This window comes from Onychostruthus taczanowskii, unplaced genomic scaffold, assembly GCF_017590055.1.
Source record: "Onychostruthus taczanowskii isolate IOZ18803 unplaced genomic scaffold, ASM1759005v1 scaffold7, whole genome shotgun sequence".
Classification (NCBI taxonomy): Eukaryota; Metazoa; Chordata; class Aves; order Passeriformes; family Passeridae; genus Onychostruthus; species Onychostruthus taczanowskii.
Window position 1 is genome coordinate 8,964,766 of NW_024504786.1, and position 22,996 is coordinate 8,987,761.

At 55.3% G+C, this 22,996-nt stretch overlaps 2 protein-coding genes across 5 annotated transcripts in view; one reads left to right on the forward strand and one right to left on the reverse strand.

Annotated features, from left to right (window-relative positions):
* The window catches only part of ERI3 (ERI1 exoribonuclease family member 3), a 118,723-nt gene extending 102,733 nt beyond the window's left edge, over nt 1–15,990 (forward strand). The window contains exons 7-8 of one of the 3 annotated variants that reach the window (XR_005953939.1): nt 14,431–15,463; nt 15,574–15,990. Coding sequence is in view for 2 of the 3 variants with exons in the window: in XM_041421936.1 (XP_041277870.1) it covers nt 14,431–14,513 (83 nt within the window). In the remaining variant the exon portion in view is untranslated. Of the gene's footprint in view, nt 1–14,430 lie in introns of all 3 variants that reach the window. The other 2 variants (XM_041421936.1, XM_041421934.1) reach the window with 2 other exon arrangements.
* A 2,904-nt stretch (nt 15,991–18,894) lies between these two features.
* DMAP1 (DNA methyltransferase 1 associated protein 1) overlaps nt 18,895–22,996 on the reverse strand; it is a 30,209-nt gene continuing 26,107 nt past the window's right edge. For both annotated transcript variants that reach the window (XM_041421933.1, XM_041421932.1), the window contains exon 10: nt 18,895–22,379. In XM_041421933.1, coding sequence (XP_041277867.1) covers nt 22,033–22,379 — 347 coding nt within the window. In that variant the 3' untranslated portion in view covers nt 18,895–22,032. The remainder of the gene's footprint in view (nt 22,380–22,996) is intronic.

Here is a 22,996-nt window from a genome sequence, read left to right on the forward strand (position 1 = left end):
GGGCTCCCTCGTGGTCTCTGGTCGCCCTGCTGTGCAGGAAAGGGTACCCATGGATCGGCACCTGGCAGGCATCACCTCCCCTGCCCTGCTGGTAGGAGCCTCTGGTGTACAGGGAACCAGACCCTCTTGTGAAGGGGTGTGTGGGTTTGACGAGCACCCCTGCTCGGTCAGGAGCAGCAGCCACAGCTTGGCACAGTTATTTATTTTTCATCCCCTCCCTTGTGCTGCTCAGATGCCACCGGAGGAAGTTCCGCTTCAGCCACCATCCCAGGCAGAGATATTAGTCCTCATTACTAATTAAAGGAAGCAGGAGTAATTGACGGATGGTGGATGGCAGGGGAGCCAGTGTGATGAACAGCCCCTGTCCCTGTGCCGGGGACGCATGCTGAGCGCTACCTGTTAGCTACAAATAAACAAACCTGATAAATAATAAATAGTTTGAGAAGAGTGGGAAAGCATTATTTAAATTAATAGGGATTAGAGGGAGAGGTCTGAAAGAGCATTCCTCCAGATGAGCTATCCGTGGACAGACAGGGACTCATTTGTTGCAGACTGGAGTAAACAAGGAGAAGGGGAGGATTCATCACAGCAGGGCCTCGCAGCGCTTCCAGGGCTGGTAGCAGCACGGCTGTACTTCTGCTGGCCACCCTGCACCAGGGCTCCCCGTGTGTGTGCCTGCTGCCCCACCCGTGTCACCGTGCCATCACACCTCTGGTGCCAGGCTGGGGCACCGGCTGCTCTGAGGGAGTCAGGGGGCTGCAGCAGAGCAGTGGGAGCAGATGCTGGGCTCTGGCTGCTGGCAGGGTCCCACACCACGACAGGGCACCTGCGAGTTTTCCCAGACAGCTTGATGGCTGCCTGCAGCCTGCCTCCCCCCAGGCACTCACTGTCAGCCACGGGTTGGTCCCAGTCACGAATCCGGCTTCAGGGGGGGTCTCTCCTCACGCCCTGACATTTGGATACCACCCTGCCTGCTCAGGGCAGGAGGCTGGGGGTGCTGGAGGAAGGAGGAAAGCTGCGGGAGGCGGGGGAAAGAGGGGAGGACAGACGCTCTGCTCGCTATCACATCTCCTCCATCTTATCACCACAGTAATTTGATGATAAAAAATAATCCGAGGCTGGAAAGGAAACATGTGTAGTGGAGTAAAGATTGAATGTAGGTGGATTGTGCCCTGGGGCGGCGGCTGGGAGATAGAAGGAAATGTCCTTCTGTTTGACATAGTGCCGAGCCGCAGCCGTGCCCCCGCCTCGCCTCGCCCTGCCCGAGGCGCCGGGAGCCCGCTGGCCCGCGGGCCGTGTGCCGGGCACAGCGGAGCCCCTTGCGGCCCCCCGACACCTCCTGCCCCTCCGCCTGCTCCTCCTGTGACCCCCAGTACCCTGTGGGGTGCTGCCCCCCACCTTTCCACCCCACAGCTCGCTCCCAGCACACTTCTGGTTATTTTTTTCCCCTTTGGTTATGCTTCACAACTCATTTTATCAGCTGTCAGTAACCAAATGTCTTTTTTAAGGAGTGGGTTATAGCCACTAATGTACTGAATGCTATTGCACTGGCTGCAGTTAGTGTTCCACGGCTAAATTACTATAATTAATGTTCCACTAGAACTGTTTGTAACAGGCGGCTGCGGGAGCCCCAGGTCTGGGCTTTCACAGACACTGAATTATCTCTCCTCCCCGGAGAAAGCGCCTCTCACAAAGGGGAGGGACGAGGTCAGCACTGGGACAGGCAGGCACTAACCGAGCAAACTCCAGCAGATGAGTGGCCCGGGAGCTGTTCCCGGGTACAGACTCCCTGTGTCACCCCATCCCGGCTGCTGTGCCCCGTGGGAGCGCGGCAGGGTGTGCGGTGGCATTCCTGCTGGGATTGGCAGGGCACTGCTGCATGGCCAGGGCTTCGCCTGTCGCCCTCCGTGATTGCGTTCTAAAGATGGAACGCGGTGCCTAGAGAAACGCTTCCAAACTCGCTAAGGGCAGTCAGCAGAGATGTTTCCCTGTGCCAGGCATGGCGCTTCAGCCCACTCTCCGCACCAAGTCTGCACCCAAAACCATCCCTGCTCTCACCTCTCAGTGAGGCCGGAGGTGCAGGGGGAAAAAATTTGCTCGGCGGGCATACACACCCCTTGTTTCGCTAAATGCATTGTTCAATACCTGCAACAAACAGATTAGCCGAGGCTTTATCAGGGACAAGAGAAGGGAGAGCAGTGTGATAATGGTTTTCAGCAAATCCTCGGGCTGTCACAGATTAGAGCCGCGGCAGGAGCATTATCAGCCCTTTCCTCCTCTCCCCATCACCTCCCCCTTTGTCTCTTCTCACCATCGGATTTCTCCAGCCAATCTATCCCTGAGAGAGCCGGGCAGATACAAGAAGAAGTCGGTTTCCATCTGATCTGCAATTGGTTTTTCTCGGCAGCCGATCCGTGTCGCAGCATTGATCCGTGGGCCCCCCAGCGCTTGTCACCTTGCGTGTCTGGAGAGGAAGGTGGCCGAAGGAAGGGGGGCTGGGGTGGGGATGCTTTAAACTTGCTGTGTGCCATTGATCTGCAGGCGGGAGCATGGCCAGGCCAGCCCTGCCAGGCAGGAGGGCACGAGCCACCTGCCCTCATCAGAGGAGTTTAAATGGCTGTGACCTTCTTATTAAAGGAGAGGAATGTCTTTGGAAGGCCAACAGAAGGAGGGGGCCAACCCCAGGCTCTGGGGCAGTTGGTTGGGAGCTGCCCAGCCTCACCATCTCACCAAGGGACAGCTCGATGAGGCTGGCACTGGGGTGCTGGGAGCCTGCGGGGCACCCTCCTCTCTCAGGGGGGTCACCCACTGCACCCACAGCCCCATTCCTGCTGCACACCTCTCTGTGCCACACTGCAGCATGGCCAGGCATGAGCAGGGACCCCTGTCCTGGCTCTGCAGCTTGCCCAAGCCTGTGGGAGAGAAGCTGACAGGTGAGAGCTGTTGGGTTAACCAGAGGGGGTGGGCAGCTTTCTCAGGAGACCTGAAGCTGCAGAAAGTTGTTTTTTCCTTCTAAATGTGGGACACAAGGCTATCTTTCATCCCAATTACTGCAGGCCCCATCAGGCAGGGGTTTGTTGAAATACCTGGATGCTCAGGAGCCATGGCCCAATGGGCAGGGCAGCAATGCTGTACCAGGCAGGACCCAGCATCTTTGGAGTCAAGCTGGGACATCCAGTCTGTGCCACCCCTCACCCTTCTGCCAGGTTCCTGCTAGGGTAGAGCTGTGGCAGCTCTGCCTTGTCTCGCCTTTTCTGGCTGACCTGAGGGATGGTATGCAGGTGGGTGGGAGGGCAAGAGGGGATATAACAAGTAATGGCCCCAAGTGTGGAAACAGTGTTAATAAAGTGTATTTCACTTTTAATTTTGGCATATAATGTAATGATCTTTTTTAAGGCCCTATCATATTATCTGCATGACTAGATTATTGAGTCTTCATCATCTCCAGATAAATTTATGACCAGGATGATGTTTGGAATTTATTATCAGTCAATAGAGCTCAATACTGTAACAAGGCGTGTAATAAGATATACATATTTAATGATCCGGAGTAAAACAGCCCTGCTAATGGGCAGGATGAGACAGAGGCTGGAGCGTTAATTTCCATCCCCTGCCCCTTTCCACGAGAGCCTGCACCATTCAGATGGGATGAGCCCCAGGGTCCTGTGTGTTGCCTGAGGCTGGGAGCAGGGACTGGCTCGGGGGGACACAGGAGCACAGCCCTCATGCTGCTGTGGCTGTGAGCACGTGCCTGCTGCACGTACGCACTCGTGGGAAGGCACATGTACCGCCCATCCCTGCAGAGATGTGCAGCTCTGTCTCACACAGCACACGGCTCTCTTATATGGCTTTGCAGGTCTGGATGACATCCCTGTCTGCGCCAGGTCAGGACTGTCACACATCCACTTAGCAGGTGGCTCTCTCCAGCCCAGCAGTCTGGGCAAGCCTTGCACAAAGCTGCTGCTCCAGCAGCTGCTGAGATGGCTGGAAAAGCCACAGAGTACTTTTTATGTTCCAGGGGCAAGCCTGAAATCCTGCCTCTGGGACAGTGCAGCACTCTCCAGCTCAACAAGGGGAGCAGAGCCAGGGCAGACAGATGCACTCTGTCCACACCACATGAGGACATCTCTGGCCCGGCAAAGCCCTTGGTGAGGACACAGTCCCATGTGGCCTCACAGAGTCCCCCACACTCCAGCTCACCTGGCTGTCTTCCTTACAGGAGACCAGACAGCACCAGAGCAGCGCAGCCCAGGGAGGTAGCAGTCTGTGTGCCCAAGCACCCTCGCCCTGTGTGCAGCTGCCCACAGACTGTCATGTTGAACAGGGGGCCATCTGCTTTGCCAGGTTGTATTTTGAGCCGCCAGCGCTGATTTTTCCAGCCTTTTGGGTTGTTATTAAATTACTTTCCAAGGACTTTTAATAAGCGCTTTTGATACCTTTGAAGCATGCAGCTATGTGGGAAGATTACAGTCCCGCATCCATCTCGCTGGGAGAGAAACAATGGCAGCAGGGTTGGTGTTTGATCTCTCCTCCAGAAGGCGAGAGAGGGTTTGGGTTAGACAAAGAGGTGAGCTGCTGATTTAGAGCTAATGTTTAAAAATAGGTAGGTCTCCCTCCAAGATAGAGAGACCTGCCCTCCTCTGTGTAATCGCCTGCCTCTGCCTCGCCGGACTTGCAGAAACACAGCTCGCTTCATTTGAAGGCTTCGAGTGCAGCATCGCAGTTTGATTCTTGGTCCTTTTCAAGCTATAACTAGGCCATCTGACCAAGCTTTAAAGAGCAGGAGAACTTTCCATTAGGACTTGCGACACACTCTTGGCAGCACTGGAATTGCATTCTTGCCTTTTATTTCCTTTCTCTGACATCTCATGTCACTCAGGCAGGAGAAACTCAGCTTTATAAACTCACTCATCTCTACCTTGAAATTTCTCCCTAATTAGGGTCCCAATCCCAGTGAAGGGACTGGATGTCAGGAGCTGGATGTGGAACAGAGCCAACAGCAGTGGTGGAGGTCAAACCAAACTGCTCCCTGCAGCCCAGGGACCACCTGGCCCCAGCAGCATCAGTCAGGGGCAGGGAAACAGCATCTCCCATGTCTGTGCCCACAGCTCCCACACAGGAGAAACAGAGCCACCATCCCTGCCATGCCAAGCATCTGCATGTCTGGCCCCCATGCTGCCTCAGGCAGGGACCATCAGATGAATTACAACACCACGAGCACCCAGCTCTGCCAGGCATGCCTTCACTGCAGGGAGAAAAGGTGTCAAGGGAGTCGAATTCCCTTTATCTGTGGATAACTACTGCTGCCTTTAACAGCCTGGAATAAACTAGCCATAAATATCATGATCATAAGTGCTTAGATATGGCAACTTTACACTGAACAGAGGTTTTAACCTTCCCTGCGGAGGATATCCAGCTCTACATCACTGACTGTTTCCATTCAGCTGCACGGCCAAAGACAAGCTCTTGATGAACTGCTCAGAGCAGCTGCACCAGCTACTGGCCACCTCTCAGCCCAGTCTAACCCCAGTCCTTACCCAGTTCTGGGGTAGGACCTCCCTCCTGCTTTCAGGGCCAGACAAGAGTCCTGCTGCCCTCTCCCCTCTACCAGCATTCTTTCCTCCTCTCAGGAATCTGGAGCCCTTTACTGGGCTCCCCTGGGGCTCCATCTTCCATTCTCATTTCCACTCACAAGGAGGGTCTGAGCCACCAACTTCTGCACCAACTTCACCATCCCCTTGTCCCTGAGCCAGGTCCCATATCACCAAGAGGGCAGTTTGCACCCTCCCTGCACCTTGCCAGTGCCCCGCCGTGACTTTATTTTGCATGGCGACTTTGAGGGGAGCTGTAAAACACTCAGACGAGTTAAATAATACACGACAGTGTACGGTATAAATTACAGGAAGCCAGCGGTGGAGCGACATTGTATGCTGAATAAATTAAAGGCTGCGTGACTTACAGGCGAGATTGATCTGCCGAGCATTTTGTTTAGTGACGTGCTTGTCATAAGGGAGAGCTAATTACAGGCGCGGAGGCGCGCAGCTCCGGCGCTGGGGAGCACAGAGCAAACTGGGCTCTCCAATGTCAGCGGGGTCCCTGCACTTCCAGGATTTGCTCTTTCTCGGGCCAGCCACATGCCCGGCCCCGTTAGCTGGATGCCTGCTGTTTTCTCAGGGCCATCCAGCACTGTCACAGCCCAGGAAAAGGATTGTGCTGCCACAGGGAGCTGCCATGGTCTGGAAGTGGGTGTGCTGGTGTGGGGGACACAGGCAGCTGGTGGCTCTGGGGTCTGCCTTGGGCAAGGGCTGGTGTTGGGGCTGCCTCAGCAGCTTAAGGGAAATTGAGATGCTCTATCCTGAGCCCATTCTTAATGGAGCAGAGCTATATAGGAGTGCATCCTTTGCTCCTGTGGCATTTTTGAGCCCAGCGCTGCTCACAAGGTGACACAGGGATTTCACTTCTCTGGGGTACCCAGGACTGGCTGAGCAGCAAAGCTGAGAGCTGTGGGGGTTGGTTTGGGGACTGAAGAGTACAAAAAGGCAAGTACAATTCAGAAAGTAGGTAGGGATCCTGTAATAGCAGGATGCTGCCGTAAGCCATTGAGGGAGAGGGCAGTCCTTCAGGTCACAACTTGGACTGCAGAATTTTGGGGAAGTTGTGCTTTACCCACATGGATGTGGGAGACTGGTGAGAGGCTTGGATTCAGCTGGGCGACTTTAACCACCAAACTTGGGGCTGAGTTTGGAAGCTTGTCCTGCTGGGCTCCGGAGCAGGGACAGCTCCTGTGTCAGGAGGTCTGTCCCGGTTGCCTGCACAGCTGAGCGATGCCGTGCAGGCTGTGGGCAGCCCTCGAGGTTACGGCAGAGGCTGTGCATGGGGCTGGTGGAATGGGGACCTCCCGGCCTGCCACAAGGGTGCCCGTGGCTGGAGACCGTGCTCCGGAGCGGGCCGGCCATCGGGATGTGCTCCCTGCGGCTCGGCCGGCTCGGCGCTTGTCTGTCACTCGGTGGGATTATGAGTAGTGAGTGTAATGCATCGGCGTATGAATAGGGTTGTCTGGCTGATGGTGATGTATCGTTTTTCATTACTGCCTCTCAAGCCCTCCCTGCTTCACGTGTGGAAATTCTATTTATTCCCTAATTTGTAAAAATTCCCTCCTTATCTGATACCAATCAGGGAGGGGTAATTGGCTCTCCAGGGCTAGCGGCTGGGGTCCTGATGAAGAGATATGTGTGTCTGCTCTGGCTGTCCAGGCACCCTGCCCTGCTGCACCAGCGACACGGGCCACAATTAATAATGATTTGCAAATGGCAGACAAGCAATAACGCAGAAAGATGTCCAGCCAGCCTCCTGCCCGCCCCTTAATTTCCTTCTGTAATATAAATGGCACAGGAACGAAAATCCAGCGCTATAAATTCTGAAATTAGTTATTCACCGTAATAAATGGTTCCCTTTTTGGTGCACTGTTCTCCCCATCCTTCTCCCCTGACCCCCCCCTGTGTGTGTGGCCACACACACACTTCCTCCTCCCCCTCCCAGCCCCTTTGCCTGCTACCTACTTCATTTGAGTCCCAATATGCAAATGCTGTAATTTAATGGGATGGTGAAGTTGATTTTCATGTTAACTTAATTACTTTGATTTATGAAGGGCTGGGATGTAGACACAGCTCCATCCTTGCCCACCTCCCACCCTCACCCCTCTGCAGTCCTGCTGACCCGCTGCCTCTCTTCCCTTTTCTTCCCTTGGCTCAGTCCTCTTTTCCTCTTCTTCCCAAGTTTAGTGTTTTATTAGCTGCCTTTAAGTGGACATAAGTCCTCGCGACAATCGCATGATGCGGAGGACAAATTCCCCGTCCTGCCTTGTTTAATCGTGCCTGGATAATGGATGTATAATTGACTCATTTGAATGCTTTTGCCTACAGGAGTGCAGAGCATTAAATGTTTGATTGCCTTAATTTCCAAACAGATCATTATCCCCTTCTTACCCGCTCTTAATAAACACTTTATGAGGATTTTTTTTGTAAAGGAAAAAAATCTCCACTCCTCGTACTTCTCTGAAGTGATAAACTCTAATTAAGTCTAATATTTAAAAATATGGTAATGGTGACTTGTTTGAATAAGTGGCCTGCATTTCCATAATTTCATTATTACGTAAAACACGCTAATTATTTGAAGTGTGCTTATTACTAAAAGAGAAATCTCCTTCTAATAAAGATGAAATTGGCTTTTTTCCCTGTATTGCTGTGCACGCCTCTCCCCTTCTCTCCTGGACGGTGAGTGGCCACAGCCAGGAGCGGGGTGATGGCAGCATTCGCTTTGTTTGCTCAGGGAAGGCTGCCAGCCAGGGATGCTGGATGTGCAGGAACAGGCACAGAGGCTGAAGGACAAGCTGAGGTCTCTGTACACCCTGGGTCACCCTTGGCCCCAGCATCACTGGTGCCCTTCAGGCTCATGGGCTCCAGGAGTTGTTGGGAACGTTGCAAGCCCAGCCCCTGCTGCCCATTGCCTCCAGCAGGAATGCCCCAGCTTCATGGTTTGCCCACATGGCATCACCTGTGCCAGGCTGTCCAGCAGCCTGTGGGGCTGGAAGGTGTCTCAGCAGCTGGGTGTCTTGCAGTGCAGAGGCCCCAGCCACCCAGCTCTGCCCTGGGAGGGGGCCAGCATAGTGGGTGCATGATGGGAAGAGTTGTTCCCATTGCAGAGGATGAAAGGAAGCATCCTGTCTCCCACAGGGTGACAGTGACCAGCCTGGGTGGCAGAAAGAAAGTGCCCAAGGCAGCAGGTTGATGGTCAAGACTGGTCCCCTTTTGCTGCTCTTCCTACTGACCTGGGAACTTCCAGAGATGGGCTCTACCTGCTCCAGTGTCCCTGCTGGGGTAAACTAGATCTGGAGGTCTTGCTGACCCCAGTGTGCAGGGAGTGGGACAGGCATCGTGTCCTCAGGGACAGACACAGGTTGAGGGAGGATGAGTATGAATTGTGTCCAGCCCCTCTTCAGAGCCTGTGCGGGCGCTCTGTGGCGGGGCAGGCAGGGAGGCACTGGGATGAAGTCAATATAAAACTAATTTTCTTTTCTTCATGAAGAAATGAGGTGTGTGGCAGTAACGTAATTGCAGATAATGAGGTAAGTTATTCTTAATATTCTGCACGTCGCTGTCAGCTCCACCTAATATACCTGCCGGCTGTGCGGGACACACACAGCCCCTTGCCCCATGCACAGCATTATGAGGCCATTAATTTGGGAGCAGCTCGGCAGGACCATCCCTGGCATCCCTGTGGATCCCTGGGAGCTGGGAGCACTTGGTTCTGACACCACTGTGGCAGGCATCCTGGTCCCCACCTTGCCCAGCATGTCATGGTGCGGATGGATTCAGATCAGACACAAACTGCCTCCAGCTCCAGTGTGGACACGGTGAGTGACACAAGAGCCTGGCTCTGTGTGCTGGGAAAATGCTGTCACTCCCTGCCCTGACAGTGACATTCCTGCTCACAGAGAGCAGCACAGCCCACTGTGGGGACACAGCACCCAGTGCTCCCATTCATGATTGCTGGGGACGCCAGCAGCAGTGCCAGACTTCGTGAGATCTCTGAGGTCCACACAGCTGCCGCCGCTCACAGGGCCACCTGCTGTCACCCAGGGGTGGCGCTGGGGACGCTGCGGGCGGCCGTGGCCGGGCGGGCCTGTTTCCGCTTTGCAGGGAGCTGTTATACAAAGGCAGCGGTGATATTATTCATTAACAGTAATCTGCCATTAGAACATTGACAAATGGCCCCTGGGTGCCTGAGCATCAGTTCTGGTACAGCCCATAAAGCATGGGGACAGTTTAAATATGGACCTGCTCAGCTCGGGCCGGGGGTGATCCGTCTTCCCGGCCATAGCACAGGTGCAGTGGGGTTGCCTCCAAATGAGCACGTCTGGGGGGGCCCTGCAGTCCCTGACCACCCACAGCCCAGCGGGGCAGCTGCTGGGATGGAAAAGCTCCCTCCGTGCTCCGGAAGCGTCTCGGCCCAGTGCACGGCGGTTGCAGCAGCGCTCAGCCCCCTGAGCCCCCGTGGTGGAGGTGTCTGTGTGGTTTGATCCTGTGGGGAGGTGGGAGAGGTGGGAGAATGCTGGCAGGGCAGCACACATAGCCCCTACTCTTCTCCCCAGTGCTTGGGCTGGATGTGGAGGTGATGCTCTCCTGGAGTGAGCGTTGCTGCTCCTGGCAGCCCGATCCAGCAGCACAGACTCCTGCTGATGGAATCCTTGAGCTCATGCTGGGCTCACAGCGGTGCTGCCGTGCAGTGGCTGGTGGGAGGGTACACGCCAGGCAGTCAGCCCAGTGCCATGGGCTGGGGGCTTTCTGCCTCCATCTCAGCAGAGGAGTGCAATGGAATGTCTGTGCACTCCAATGACAAGCAGCCAATGATGCTGGACGGCCACAAACTCCAGCCTAAACTTAGGAGAGCATCCTGCTGCCCCATGCATGTGCATGTGTCGCTGTCCTTGGCTGTCACTGCCGTGAGAGCTTGGCAGGACATGGAGAGGGCTGAAATGAGGGTGTCGGGCCAGTGTGGTGTCACAATGGATAATGCTGAAACGCAGGGGCAGGAGGGTTAAAACTTGGTGGGCTAAGCCAGCCAGGGTGAGTGGAGGCTGGGGTGTCACATTACCCCACACTGCACTGGCAACTGGAGTTGGAGAGTCCCAGAGGTATCCAGCCCCAGAACCCAGCACCTCAGGGCAAGCTCAACCCCAGCCATCCTGGGCCACTGCACGGGGACATGGGGTGATGCTCGGAAGCAACACAGCAAGGTGAGGGGCAGGGAGGCAGGGCTGGGCCACTGCTCTGTTTGCATGATAACCCCAGGCTCACCCCTTTCACACACACCGCACAACACCCCTAAATCAATTGCATCTTATTATTACAATATCAATATACAATATTCCTACAATAACACCATTGATTTTCTACTCAGAGGCTGCACCTAAGTCTGTTTTAAAGAGGAGGGAGTTAATAGTGCCCTCATTAAAAATCTATAGATTACCCCCCACCCCAAAAAAAAGAAAAAGCAGTTTATATTCATTAGGGCTATTGAATATAAAGTAATATGTTTGTGTAGGACATTGGAGTAATGTGATAATCCGTCCGCATATCAGGGAGAAATCCACTTAGCAACCCTGTCAGCTTGACAAGAAAAATGTGCCCATAAAGTCGGGAATACATTGAGGGAGTGAGCGGGAGGAGAGCAGGGGCGCGCGTGCACGCGTGCGCCTGTGCAGAGCCATGCTGGCCATCGGCGTGGGACCACCTTCACCCCGTCACCCTGCGCAGCCCTGGGACACAGCTGGGCACCCCTCAGCCCCTGCAGGTGTCTGGGGCGGGGACACGCCAAGTGTGCCAGGATGGGGATCAAGCTGGGGGGCTCCGCAACCTGCCAGCCTGCCCAGCCCCAGGCAGGGGCACCAGACGGGACAGGTTGGTGCGTGCCAGCCTGGGCGCCAGGGCAGCACTGCCACAGCCACGTGCCCCCCAGGGAGAGCCGGGCTGGGTGGGGGCTGCAGCATGGGCAGGGCTGCCTGTGCCCTCCTGCCAGCCTCGGACTCTGCTTGTCCCCTGCCCCGTGGTCACCTCTGCGATGGATTAAGCACTGAAAAGCAGCAGAGCAATCCCAGTCGCGCTCTCTTAGGCTGTCAATTGCCATTTTTGTAATAGAAATTCCTTTCACAAGGTAACGACGGCCAGATTTAGAGGATTTCATATTGTTAATAATTCCCCAAACAGCCATCTGACTGTGTTGTTTTAAAAGCCGCTTAGTTTTTTGCTTTGGAGTTTATGAAAATCTCCCACTCTAATATCCCGAGAGCCAGCCTATAATTGTGTTATTAAATCAATCGGAGCGGATTACATTGTAAAATCAATAGATGGCTGTAATTGCATATTAGAAAGTTGTTCTGCTGTTGTTGATTTTTTTTTACATGGATAATTATAATAAGCGTGTTTACCTTAGCGCTGATTTGGAATGAGTCTCACTAAATGATGTATGACGAGCTCGGCACACTCGCTGCCAGGGGCCGTGGCATCCTTTGGGACAGCAAGGACAGCACTGGCATCATGGGCATGTGGGTGGCATTGACCCAATAGGGTCCCACCAGTTTTGCAGGGTCCAGCTCAGAGTTCAGGGTGTCTCCCAGTGCTGGCACACTGGGGTTTTGGGGAGACAAGTGATGGAGTGCAGGAAGCAGACAGCAGTCACAGACAGTGGTCACAGACAGTGGTCACAGAAGGTGTCCCCAGGGACCAGCTTGGGAGTCCCAGGAAGTGCCATGGGGTCTCGCTGCCTGTCTGGCAGCTGCCCAGGTCTCTGTGCAGTTCCCCCTCGGCAGTATGGAGCAATAGTCAAGCCCCAGCGCCCACTCCAGCTCGGGGCAAGGCTGCAGGCTGTGAAAGGCTGCAGGCTGTGAGGTTGGCAGTGGGACACCTGGGGCTGTGCTTTCACATCCAAACTGCTCCCTTGCCTCCCACCTGCCAGAGCTTCAGCATTGGCTTTGCTGTTACTTTTTGGGGGTACCAGGCCAGAGCTGGCTGGGTGGGGGTACTTTGATCACAGACAGTTGCACTCTTCTTACCTCTCTTTCCCCAGCTTTCAAGCCTCTGTTACCCTGTTAGATCCCACTGGCAGCTGGTTCCAAGGGCTGAGGCTTTTCCAAGGGGCTCAGTTGTCTGGGGGACAACTGATATGGAGCAGGTGATCCTAAGGACAGTGAGGGGATTGCTTGAGTGGGAACAAGTGACAGCAGCAGAAGCTGGCATTTTGGCTTGGCTGGGCAGAACACTTGTCACCTCCAGGGGCCTTATGCAGCCATCAGTGTCACCTTGGGCAGCAGAGAGGACAAAGGCACAGAGAGATGGGCTCACCTCTGCTCCCATGCCAGCCAGTGGGCGGGGGACCCCCCTCCTTTGTTGGCTTGTCCTCATGCCCAGCTGCTGTTCCCTGTTTGGCACACAAGTGACAGGAAGGGATGCCACGAGAGGGTCTCGGGAGACACTCCAGAGGCACGTGGCACTGATGGGGACGTTACCTCTTTCACTGCCAACCATCAGCCAGGAGGGTCCCTGGCAGCTCATGGCAGCCCCTCGGGGAGCTGCACACGGGGAAAGTCCTGAACCTCGCACAGACGCTGGGGGACAGGCGATGGCTTTGGCAGGGGGTCACCGGGCACAGCGGGGCTGGGCAGTGCTGCTGGTGTGGCAGGGAGCATCCAGGAGGCCGGGCAGCCCCATCCCTGCAGGCAGATGCCTGGCAGCAGGACAGCGCTGCCCGGCTGCGGGGGGCCCTCAATCCGGCACGCGGCACTGTCAGCAGGCAGCCTGCTGTCTCCTAGACAGTGAAATATGGCCACAATTAGCCCGGATACAGTTCAATTATGATAAACAGCGTTTGCACCCTTTAAGCTGTGATTAAAAGGCCTCCTCCCGTTGATAGAGAGACCTAATTTCACATTATTATCGCTGTAGCTTGATTATAAAGCACTCCCTGGATTTACAGTTGGGAGATGGATGTGGAGGCTTCTTTATCATTTACACATCAGTAATGATGCAGCCTTCCCTCCACCACAACATCCATCCAGCAGCAGCGGGGAGAGGGGGGCCTTGCCTGTACCCCCCTCCCGGGGCACCCTCTCCCCGTGTCAGCCAGGCCCCGCTGCCACACGCAAGTGGGCAAAGTCACCCTTACGGTAACAGCTTGATAAATGGGCGGGCGGTAATGAAATGGAGACATCAAGGCGTGGGGCGAGGAAGAAAGAGTGGTAATCGGAACGAGTGGAGCTGTCCCGAAACGGAGGGGAGCGGGAAGAAGGATCGCCTCTGCGCCGTGTGCTGTCAAGGGAGAAATTACACATTTACTCTTGCTTTTTCTTAAGGAGACGGCCCTCATAGATCAAAACATGGATTTACAAGCCAATTTTCAACATGAAATATAGACACTAGGAATCAATTTAAGCCCAGCTTCTATTTTAGCAAACGGTGCCTGAGTTTAGTCCCAGGTAAATAACACCAGAGCCTTCCCCTTTCCCATCTTGCTGCTCTGCCACGGCCCAGCACCAGGAGTGGCTGTGGCTTGCCATCCCAGCCACCTGCCACTTGTCAAACTCTGGTCGGTGAGCACAGGGAGGCACCGCAGGCTGGCTCTGGTGGGGACATGGATGAGCCCAACCTTCAGGTCCAGGGCATGGATCCATCTCAGCGCAGCACTGGGTCATACTGGGATGCAGGTGACCAGTGCTGGGACTGGGAACTCTGCAATCACACCACATCACTGCAAGGTCCTTGGGACAGAGTACCTGGACTGGTGAGAGCACAGGCATGGCATGGGATTCAGAACTTGCTCCAGCAACTCTTGTTTGGATCGTGCCTCTAACCCAGTATCTCTGTGCTTTCTCCTTAGACGACTGCAAGAACATTGCCAACATCATGAAGACACTGGCCCATAGAGGCTTCATCTTCAAGCAGACCTCCAAACCTTTTTGATCCCCGAGGCAAGCCAGGCAAGGGCTGCATGCGCCCGGTGCCGGCGAGGCGGGGAGGACGGGCTCCAGCATTAAAAAAAAACCCGGCAACCGAGGCCAGAGGAACCGACACAAAAAAAATCTCAATTTCAGCTGTTAACTCCAGTAGAGGTTGTATATATGGGAAGGCAATTCTGTGTAGACCTGATGTGACTCCCTCTCTGGGCTGCTCCGGACATTATGCCATGCTAGCGGACAGCCGCGTAGGGCGCTTGCACCACATTTTAGACTTGTAGTTCGTTCTTTTTCTTTGGCTCCTGATTTCCGTCCCTCCCTCCATATCCCACCCCGTCCTCCCTCTCCCACCCCGTAGCCAGAGCATCCCCCATCTCCACCCTGGCATGGGCCATACCCACCTTCCCTTCTTCTTTCTCTTCTCTGGTTTTATGTTTTCAGGCCTCGACGGCTGCTGCAGCGATGCCGGCGTGTGCCTGCACTCGGGCAGCACTCACGGAGGCTCAGTGTGTCGAGACGGCCCCTCGCCCTCCCTGCCAGCTCCCCCGCCTCTCCCCCGAGCGCCTTTTCCCCTTTTTGAGTCAACACTAACCCCTCTCTGACTCCTGTATGTGACAAACGCGATCCGTCTCTTTATGTTCAAGGTGAAGTGCCTGTATTCTCCGCTGCAGAGCCCCTGGCAGCCCCACCGTGGGCTGCAGGGTCCCGGAGGGCTCCCTTCAGTGAGGCAGGGGCCCAGCGGACAGGCGGGCGGCAGGAGGGAGGTGACAGTGTCCGCATGGAGCCCCGTCCCGTCCCCGTTCCGTCTGCTCGTGCCTCTTGTGGGGCTGGGTGGGATGCCCAGCCCTGCCTCGTCCCTGCCGATCAATTCCAGCTCCATGGGGGACAGGCCCGCCACAGCACCGTGTCCGTGTCCGGTGGTGGACGTGCCAGCGCGCGCTGGCCCCCGGCCCACAGGTACCTGAGCAGGGGAGCTGCAAATTGCCCCAGGCCCCTGAGCGTGCTCCCCACCAACCTCCCTCGGTTCCGAGCTGAGGCTCAGCCCCCACGTGCTGTGCCCCTCACAGGTCCCCGCGGACGCTCAGCAGCAGCTGGCTTGTTGCCTGAGAGAGTTGCCGAGCACATCCCCTCCGGCTGGGTGGGCTCCCGGCTGGCCAGGGCGGTTGGGGGGAGCCGTGGGGCGGGCTGAGGGCGCACGTCCTCTCAGTGGCACCCAGCCCCAGGGCCCTGCTGAATGGAGCCCTCGTCCGGGCACTGACCTGCAGGGAGGCTGCAGCCCCAGGCCCGTGCATGCATGGCCTGGAGCGAAGCCGGTGACGGCAGCCAGAAGGGCAATACAGGCACTGAACTTGGCGGTACATGACTGCATGGTGTGTGGTGTTCCAGTTAAACCAACCGATAATGCAACCCCAGCATTTTCATTGTCTAGTTATTCCAATCCTTGCTGTAAATGTGCCACATGAATAAAGTTTGGGGGTAAAGGAGCCCGGGCTGTGCCCATGCATGTGCAAGTTTGTATGGGGGGCAGAGGGAGGGGAGTGCCACCTGGATAGGTGGGAGTAGGATGCTCCCTGAGGTATGGCACAGCCACGCTCCCCATAAAAGGGTTTTGGCTGTGAAAGGGCAGTCAAGGATCCTTGCTGCTGGGAGCACTGCCCCACTCTCCAGCATGGGCACTGTGTGGGCACCTGCCCCAAAGCAGCACTGCCCTGAGGATCCCACCAGCCCATCACAGTTGGGCCTTATGCAGGGATGCACCCCACGCAGTTTTCTGCCCAGTGCAGGGTGACAGCCACCACTACATCCCACTGGCGCCTGTCACCCTAACCTGTAGCCTGGCACATCGTACCCACACAGCTGCCACTGCATTTGGAGCATCTTGGCTACAGAATGGAGCCAGCGTGGCTCTGCTGGACCCTGGGGCACCTGCTCTGCCCCACGAGTGTAATGCTGTGGGGTGCAGGAACCACCACTGCATCCAGGTGCCCAAGGGACCTGCCCTGTGCCTGAGTGCCACTGGATGACAGGGGTGCAAGTATCCAGCTAGCACCGAGTGGGCAACTCCCAGAGGGGAGTCCAGCCCATTTGCTCCATGCAAAGGTCACAGGGGTTTTACCAGTTCCATCTGTGCAGCCCCTGATCAGCTTTATTGACCCTTTTTCCATGGGAGTCGTCTAATTAGTTTTTTATGAAAACTAAGAACTTGGCCTTTGCCCTCTACTCCTGCAGGCGAGAATGTGACTCAGAGGACATTGTCACAGTGGATCGATGATGGCAAGTTACACTTGGAAGGCAGGTGTAGGGAACACAGGGTGGGCAGATGGGCATCAGCCCAGAGCAGGGCACACAGCCAGGGCCACCAGTGCCCACAGTGGCAGCACATAAACCCAGGCTCCCACTGCAATGCCTCAGCCCCTCCAAGGCCCTGCAAAACGATTGCAGGAACCAGACAGAAGCCTTGGGTGGGGCAGCAAGAGGTGGAACTCTACTGACAATGAGCTGGGTGGGGACAACACGAGTGTTTCCAGCAGGGGCAGCCCCTTATGCAGCCAGGGCACCACTTGCAGGTGTCGGGCACAGAAGAGTTACTGGAAGAAAGCAGCTACACAAGGGCTGGGCACGAGGGAGCTCCAGCCTGGCGTGGGCAGCACAGGAGCAGCCTGGCTCAGGACATGGTAGCCTCAAAGGCAGCAGGGGCTGCAGCAACTGCAGCTGTCACCTGGTGACTGAGGCAGATGGGCTCAGGGACAGCCAGCAGCTGCCAACAGGGTCAGTGGCACCCAGCCTGCCTGGGACGGGGGTGAGACAGCTCCATGCACCAGAGCTAGTGGCCGCAGGGCAGCCATGGGTGGCCTGGGGCAGAGCTTTGCACATCCCTGGGGCAGCTCTCCAGCACCTGCTGCAAGTGCCTGGAGGTCAGATGGGGTCAGGGCTATGGCACTGGGTAGGTGATAGCTCCCACTTTTCTCTGGAGCACTGCAGTGTTTGCCCCAGCAAGGCCCCTGTCCTGTCCCATGGCTGGAAGCAGCAGTTGTCCCTAGGGGCTCCAGGACAGCCAGCACTGCCCCTGCACCTCCTCATCCTCACCCTGCACAGAGTGCTCATGGCTTCTTCACCCTCTTGATGGAGAAGGAGCTGGAGGCCAACTCCCTTCACTTCCTCTGCTCCAAAAGGTAGACAGGAAAGAAAAAAAAACCAGGAACAGCAGGTGGGAGCACTTGGGTTATGGCAAACCCATCCACCTGTCTCAGAGCTAGCCCCAGGGCTTCAGCATCACTCCAGGCAGTGCCAAATGGGCTACACTGCCTGGCTGAAGGCAGAGCCAGGTCTTTGCATGACAGGAGGGACAGAGCTAATCCTGCAGTGACAAGAGGGTGGGATGGCACCCTCACAGGGGATGGTACCTCCTTGACATAAACAGGGCTTTAGGATGGTCAGGAGGAAGGGGCTGAGCTCTGCAAGAACTGGGTGGCCCCAGGAGCCCTGACCAAGCAAGCCAGCATGCACCAAGTCCCAAGGAGCAGGACACTGCACCTGAGTGAGACTGTGCCAGGTGCCACACGGACCCTCTGCCCTCAGCCATGGCAGGGTCAGCACCCAGAGCTGGGTGCCCCAGGCACGGCACAGCTCCCAGGTACCCGTGTGCTGGCTGCTGCAGGACACGAGGTGCCAGAGCCCCGGGTCCCCACGGCACAAGGCACGGCAGGCAGCGGCACGGGGACTGCAGTCTGTGCCTGCTGTGCCCAGCCCCGCAGCCCTCCCCTGCTCCCGAGGGCTGCAGAGCCACTGCCCCGGCCCACAAGCGGCAGCAGGGACCCGGGAGGAGCCAGGCCTGCCCATCCCTGCTCCTGTGTGCTCCCGGCGGCAGAGCGTCGTGGGAGGCCCCGCTGCCTCCCCTGGCGGGAAGCGGCCCCCAGTTCCCGCCGGGCAGACGGCAAACAGAGCATGGAATTTGCACGGCTGAAAGTTAAATACAACACACACACGGATTTCGTCAGAGGCCCTGGCACCGCTGCCTTCGTGGGATCCGATTAACGGGGAAATAAAAGGGCCAGAGAACCCGCACAGCAGAGTGAGCAGATGCCCTATAAAAATCAAATACAGGGTAATCAAGGGGACCGAAAGGTACATTTAAAAAAACAAAAACCCACCCTGGAAACAAAGGAGCTGGGCTTTGTGGCTTTCCTGGGAGGGCTGCAGAATTAATGGGGAAGAGCACATGTGTTTGATAATCTTTATATGGCAAAAGACCCATCTTTCAAATATGTCACAAATTCATATTAATCACCTTCCTATTGCCTTCCGTGGCACAGCTATTCCAGTTGCCTCGGGCAAAATTGGGAACTGTCTGGTTAAAAAAAATGTTTTACATTATAATTTACAAGAGCTTACAAGTCTAGTTTCTTTTAATGGAAAGAACGATTAAAAAAAAGAGAAGAATATATATACACCCTGGTATATATACACTATATATATTAAAATATATATATATAAAAGACAGATATTGTAACTCCATCTGGAAAGAGAGAATGTTTGATCTTAACAATGTAACTTCTAGCTTTCAAACAGGCTCAGAAAACAAGAAGTCAGCAGGAGTTCAGATAAAGGAAGCTTAAAAGTCAAATAATTCTGACTCTGAACCCGAGACTTCTTAGACTCAAGGTCCTTTCCTTTACCCATTAATGGGCTGACTTGTGAGCTCAGGAACAAAGTGCTGCAATGTGAGGATTTCTGAGAGTCACTCATTACAGATCACTGAGTGGAGTCTGAGTTGCGGAAATCAAAGGATCCAATCTGGAGTAACTGGCTGAACTTCTGCTTGGAACTAATTTGTTCCGAGTTCGGCTCACCTTTCACCTCCCAAAGGCCCCGAGTAAAGTCCCTACCGGGGTCAGCCTCAAACAGCACCGGGGGGATCCCAGCTCAGCTTTAACGGTCAGCAATGGGCACTGCAGTCCCTGGAGAGTGTGGACAGGTACCAGGGTAGGAGAAAAGTGGTGGACACAGCAGGGCAGGACAGCACCAGGCTTCCCACTGCCCCCGGGCTCTGAGACAGATGCCTCTCCCAGCCTGGCTAACACACCCCGCTGACATGTCCCCATCCCCACTGCTGGCCAAGCGGGGTGGTGGCAGACAGCTGCTGACAAAAGCAGTATCTCAAAAGACCCTGGTGTTCCTTTGCCCATTCATTCCAATTCCTGGAAAGGAATCCAGACATGCCAGGCAGCGCTCAGGAGTCACGACTCCTAGTCCTATTCCTGGCTTTGCCACTCACTCCCTCCAACATCTGGAGCAAGATACTTCTCTCCAGGGAAACAAATCTGGCTTCAGGAGAGCAGCTGGTTTGGAGGCTGAACTAATCCATGCTTAATCCAACATGTAGAGTGCCATGGACAGGCAGTGCTAGACAGCACAAAGGGATTCTCCAACTCAGAGGAATTTGAAGGAGGGAGATTAAATGATTCCCCCAAAGGCCCTGGCAGCTGTGGCAAAGCACACGCTTGAACTCAGGAGCTCAAGGCTGGCGTGGCATGGTTAAACCACTGCAGCAGGACAAGGGCAGGTGTCATGGCCAAGCACCCACGGCTGCAGAGGCGAGGGAAGGAATGGCCATCAAAAAGCACCGCTGTGCTTCCACAGGCTGCTTCCTCAGCACCGTCACCTAGCCCTGCTGTCCCCACCACGGCCTGGGACACCTTGGGGCCAGTGCTGTGCAGGGTGGGGACACATGCATGCACCCACCAGCCATCCCCCTTCTCTGTGCTGACCAAGCCCAGCAATCTTCCGGAGGCAAATTTCAGCCATGATGCTGGACAAGAGGCACTGGAGCTGCATCTGCCAGCTCTGGGCAGGGCAGGGAGGATCACCAGGACATGACCTCTACCCAGCCTATCTTGGGAAAAGCTGGCTGTGGGCTGCAGGGTGTTGATCTCTCTCTCCCACCACCACGTAGCCCAACAAATGTAGAAAGGTTCAGGGCAAGCACACTGCCAGGCCCTGCCTGACTTTCCAAACATATCTGAACCAGGCAGAACATGGTACAGCAGCCCCATTCTCTTCCTCTCCAAAATACCCCTCCAGCTGGGATGTAATTTCCCCCCCCTCAAAAGGTAGCAAAAAATGGTCACAGTGTGAATGTGCTTGACCTTTTGTCTTGGACTAATCTAATTGTGTCGTCTTTGTGTAATCAGCCGGTAAAGGTCAGTGCTGTATTTAACATGGGGGCCCTTTAGGTACTGAATTTGCCTTGCAGTGAATTAACTTGATTATATTTCTTTCAAATATGTCAGAGACCAGGTCAGTTTAACCCTCTCTGTGCTGCCTGGGCCCATGCCTTTGTTTCCAATTCTAGGAGGTGGCACCGAGGAACAACGTGGTCAGAAACACACACATGGGCTCCCTCCTCCTACAGGTATGGCCACCACCACCATCTCTCCCACCTTCCCAACAAGCCAGTTCTCAAGGGAGACCAACTGTACTGTAAATCAGCCCGAAAAGTTTGCAAACCAGGACACTCCAGACCGCAGGGAGGGAGGGGTGAGATTCCAGATTGAATGCAGTAGGGAAAAAAAATAATAATTCAAAAGACTCCTTTACAAACATGAACCTGTCTCAGTGGAACTCTTCCTTACGACTCAACATTGTCACAATCAAATAGGACATTACTCAAGTCCAGGTTAATGTGTCGCCTCTGCCGTTGACAGATAAGGTGTTCTCAATATCCTGCAATACATTATACATTTTAGAAAGTAAAGGTCTGTGCCGCTACCAGGGGCAGTGCGTCGGAGGCGTCGCGGATGCCACGGTGTGGAGATGGGCAGCTTTCATCAGGCAGTTCAGCTCAGCTGTGCCAGGGGACTGCACAGAGGGGAAAGCAGCCTCAGCTGATCCCCAGGCTTACCCTTGGCCCTGAGGCAGTGGTGAGGGGCTGGGCAACCTGCCCTCCTGGAGGCAGGGAGGAGAGGCCGGTGATTCACATCCTGCAGAGGTACATGCACAGGACATTGCCACAGGGCTTGCACTGGAAGAAGCCCTAGGCCAGGCTTTTCTTTCTTGGCACTGGAAGTAGGGTATAAAAACCCTCCTTTGCTCTTCAAACACCTCTGTCCTTCCCAGGCCTCCTGCTCCAGGCAGGGCTACTGCTTGACTCCAGAGTCTTGGGCAGGTCATGTCTCATCACCTGAAGACTGCTTTCCCCACCTGCTTCCCTCTGCTGAGCAACCCTTACGAGGCTGTGTCTAGAGGGAAAACACCTCAGGTTTGCAGCTGTACTGTTGCTGCCTTAGAACAAGCTCTCATCACCCAAAGCCTCACCGCTTTGGTCCACAGTGGCACCCACACCAAGCCATCTGCCTGCATGCAGGATGTAGAAAGCCCTGCTGACCCCACCTGTAGCACCAAGAACACTGTCCAGCACAGGAGACAAGCCCAGAGAGCAGCACTGGGACTTGGGGGGGAACAGGCGTGTTCTGCTCCCTTGGACGCGCATGCCTGGAAGGAGAGCAGGGCAGCACCCCCAGCGCTTGTCAGGGCATCTGCGTCGGAGACCTGAGTGCGCCCTGTTCTGCCCCCCCGACCTTCCTTCTCACCGAGTTGGGGGTCAGTGGTGCTCCTACTACATCAATGATCTGGTCCTTGGTATCTCCCTTGCCCTCCTCGATGCCGAGCCCTGTCTGGCCATCTGGATGGGCACCTTCCACGCTGAGGGGGCCGATGCTCCCAGCTTTGGCCAGGGCCTCGTAGCGGTGCCGTAACATCTGCAGCTCGTACTCGCAGTTGGCAAAGGCTTGTTTCAGCTCGTACAGCAGCACCAGGTCGCTCCGCAGCTCGTTGAACATCTGTACAATCTCCTCTGTGGGCATAGGGTTAAGATCTAGGGAGAAAAACACCCCCTGTTAAACACCCAGACCTACAACCTACAATGAAAAATCCCTATAAAGGTCTTGGCTGCTCTTTCATTCCCACAAAGACATGCCAGGAGCCTCGCTCCAACAACATGGATCAGTAGAAATTGGTATCCCTAAGGGCTACAACTCCTATTTCTCAGGCTGTCCTTTGGTTCTCACCAAGGATTAAGGGTGAATCTGCAAAGTCCAGGACTCAGCAAATGAAGGATAATGGAAGACCAGATGGTTGAACCTTGCCACCCACCAGGTCACAAGAAGGGAGCTGTGTCTCGCAGAGAGGTTGGATCCACACTGCTGCAAAGGGCAGAAGAGCTCCTGCTGCTCCCTACACCTTCACCAACAACAGGTGGACAGGCTGAGTTCTCTTATTGCTCCTCGCAGGGCAGGTCCAAGGCAGAGAACTGCTCTGCTGCTGTGTTACAGACCTGTTTGTAGCAGCATCTGTCAGATCACCTCCCCACACCTTGCATTCTGCTGCACCCCACCATGCACACACACAGAGCCAGGAAGAGCTGCAAGTTCTGCAGAAGGAAAGGATGGAGCTCTGCATGTTTGCCCCAATACACAGCAGTGCCCCTGTCTG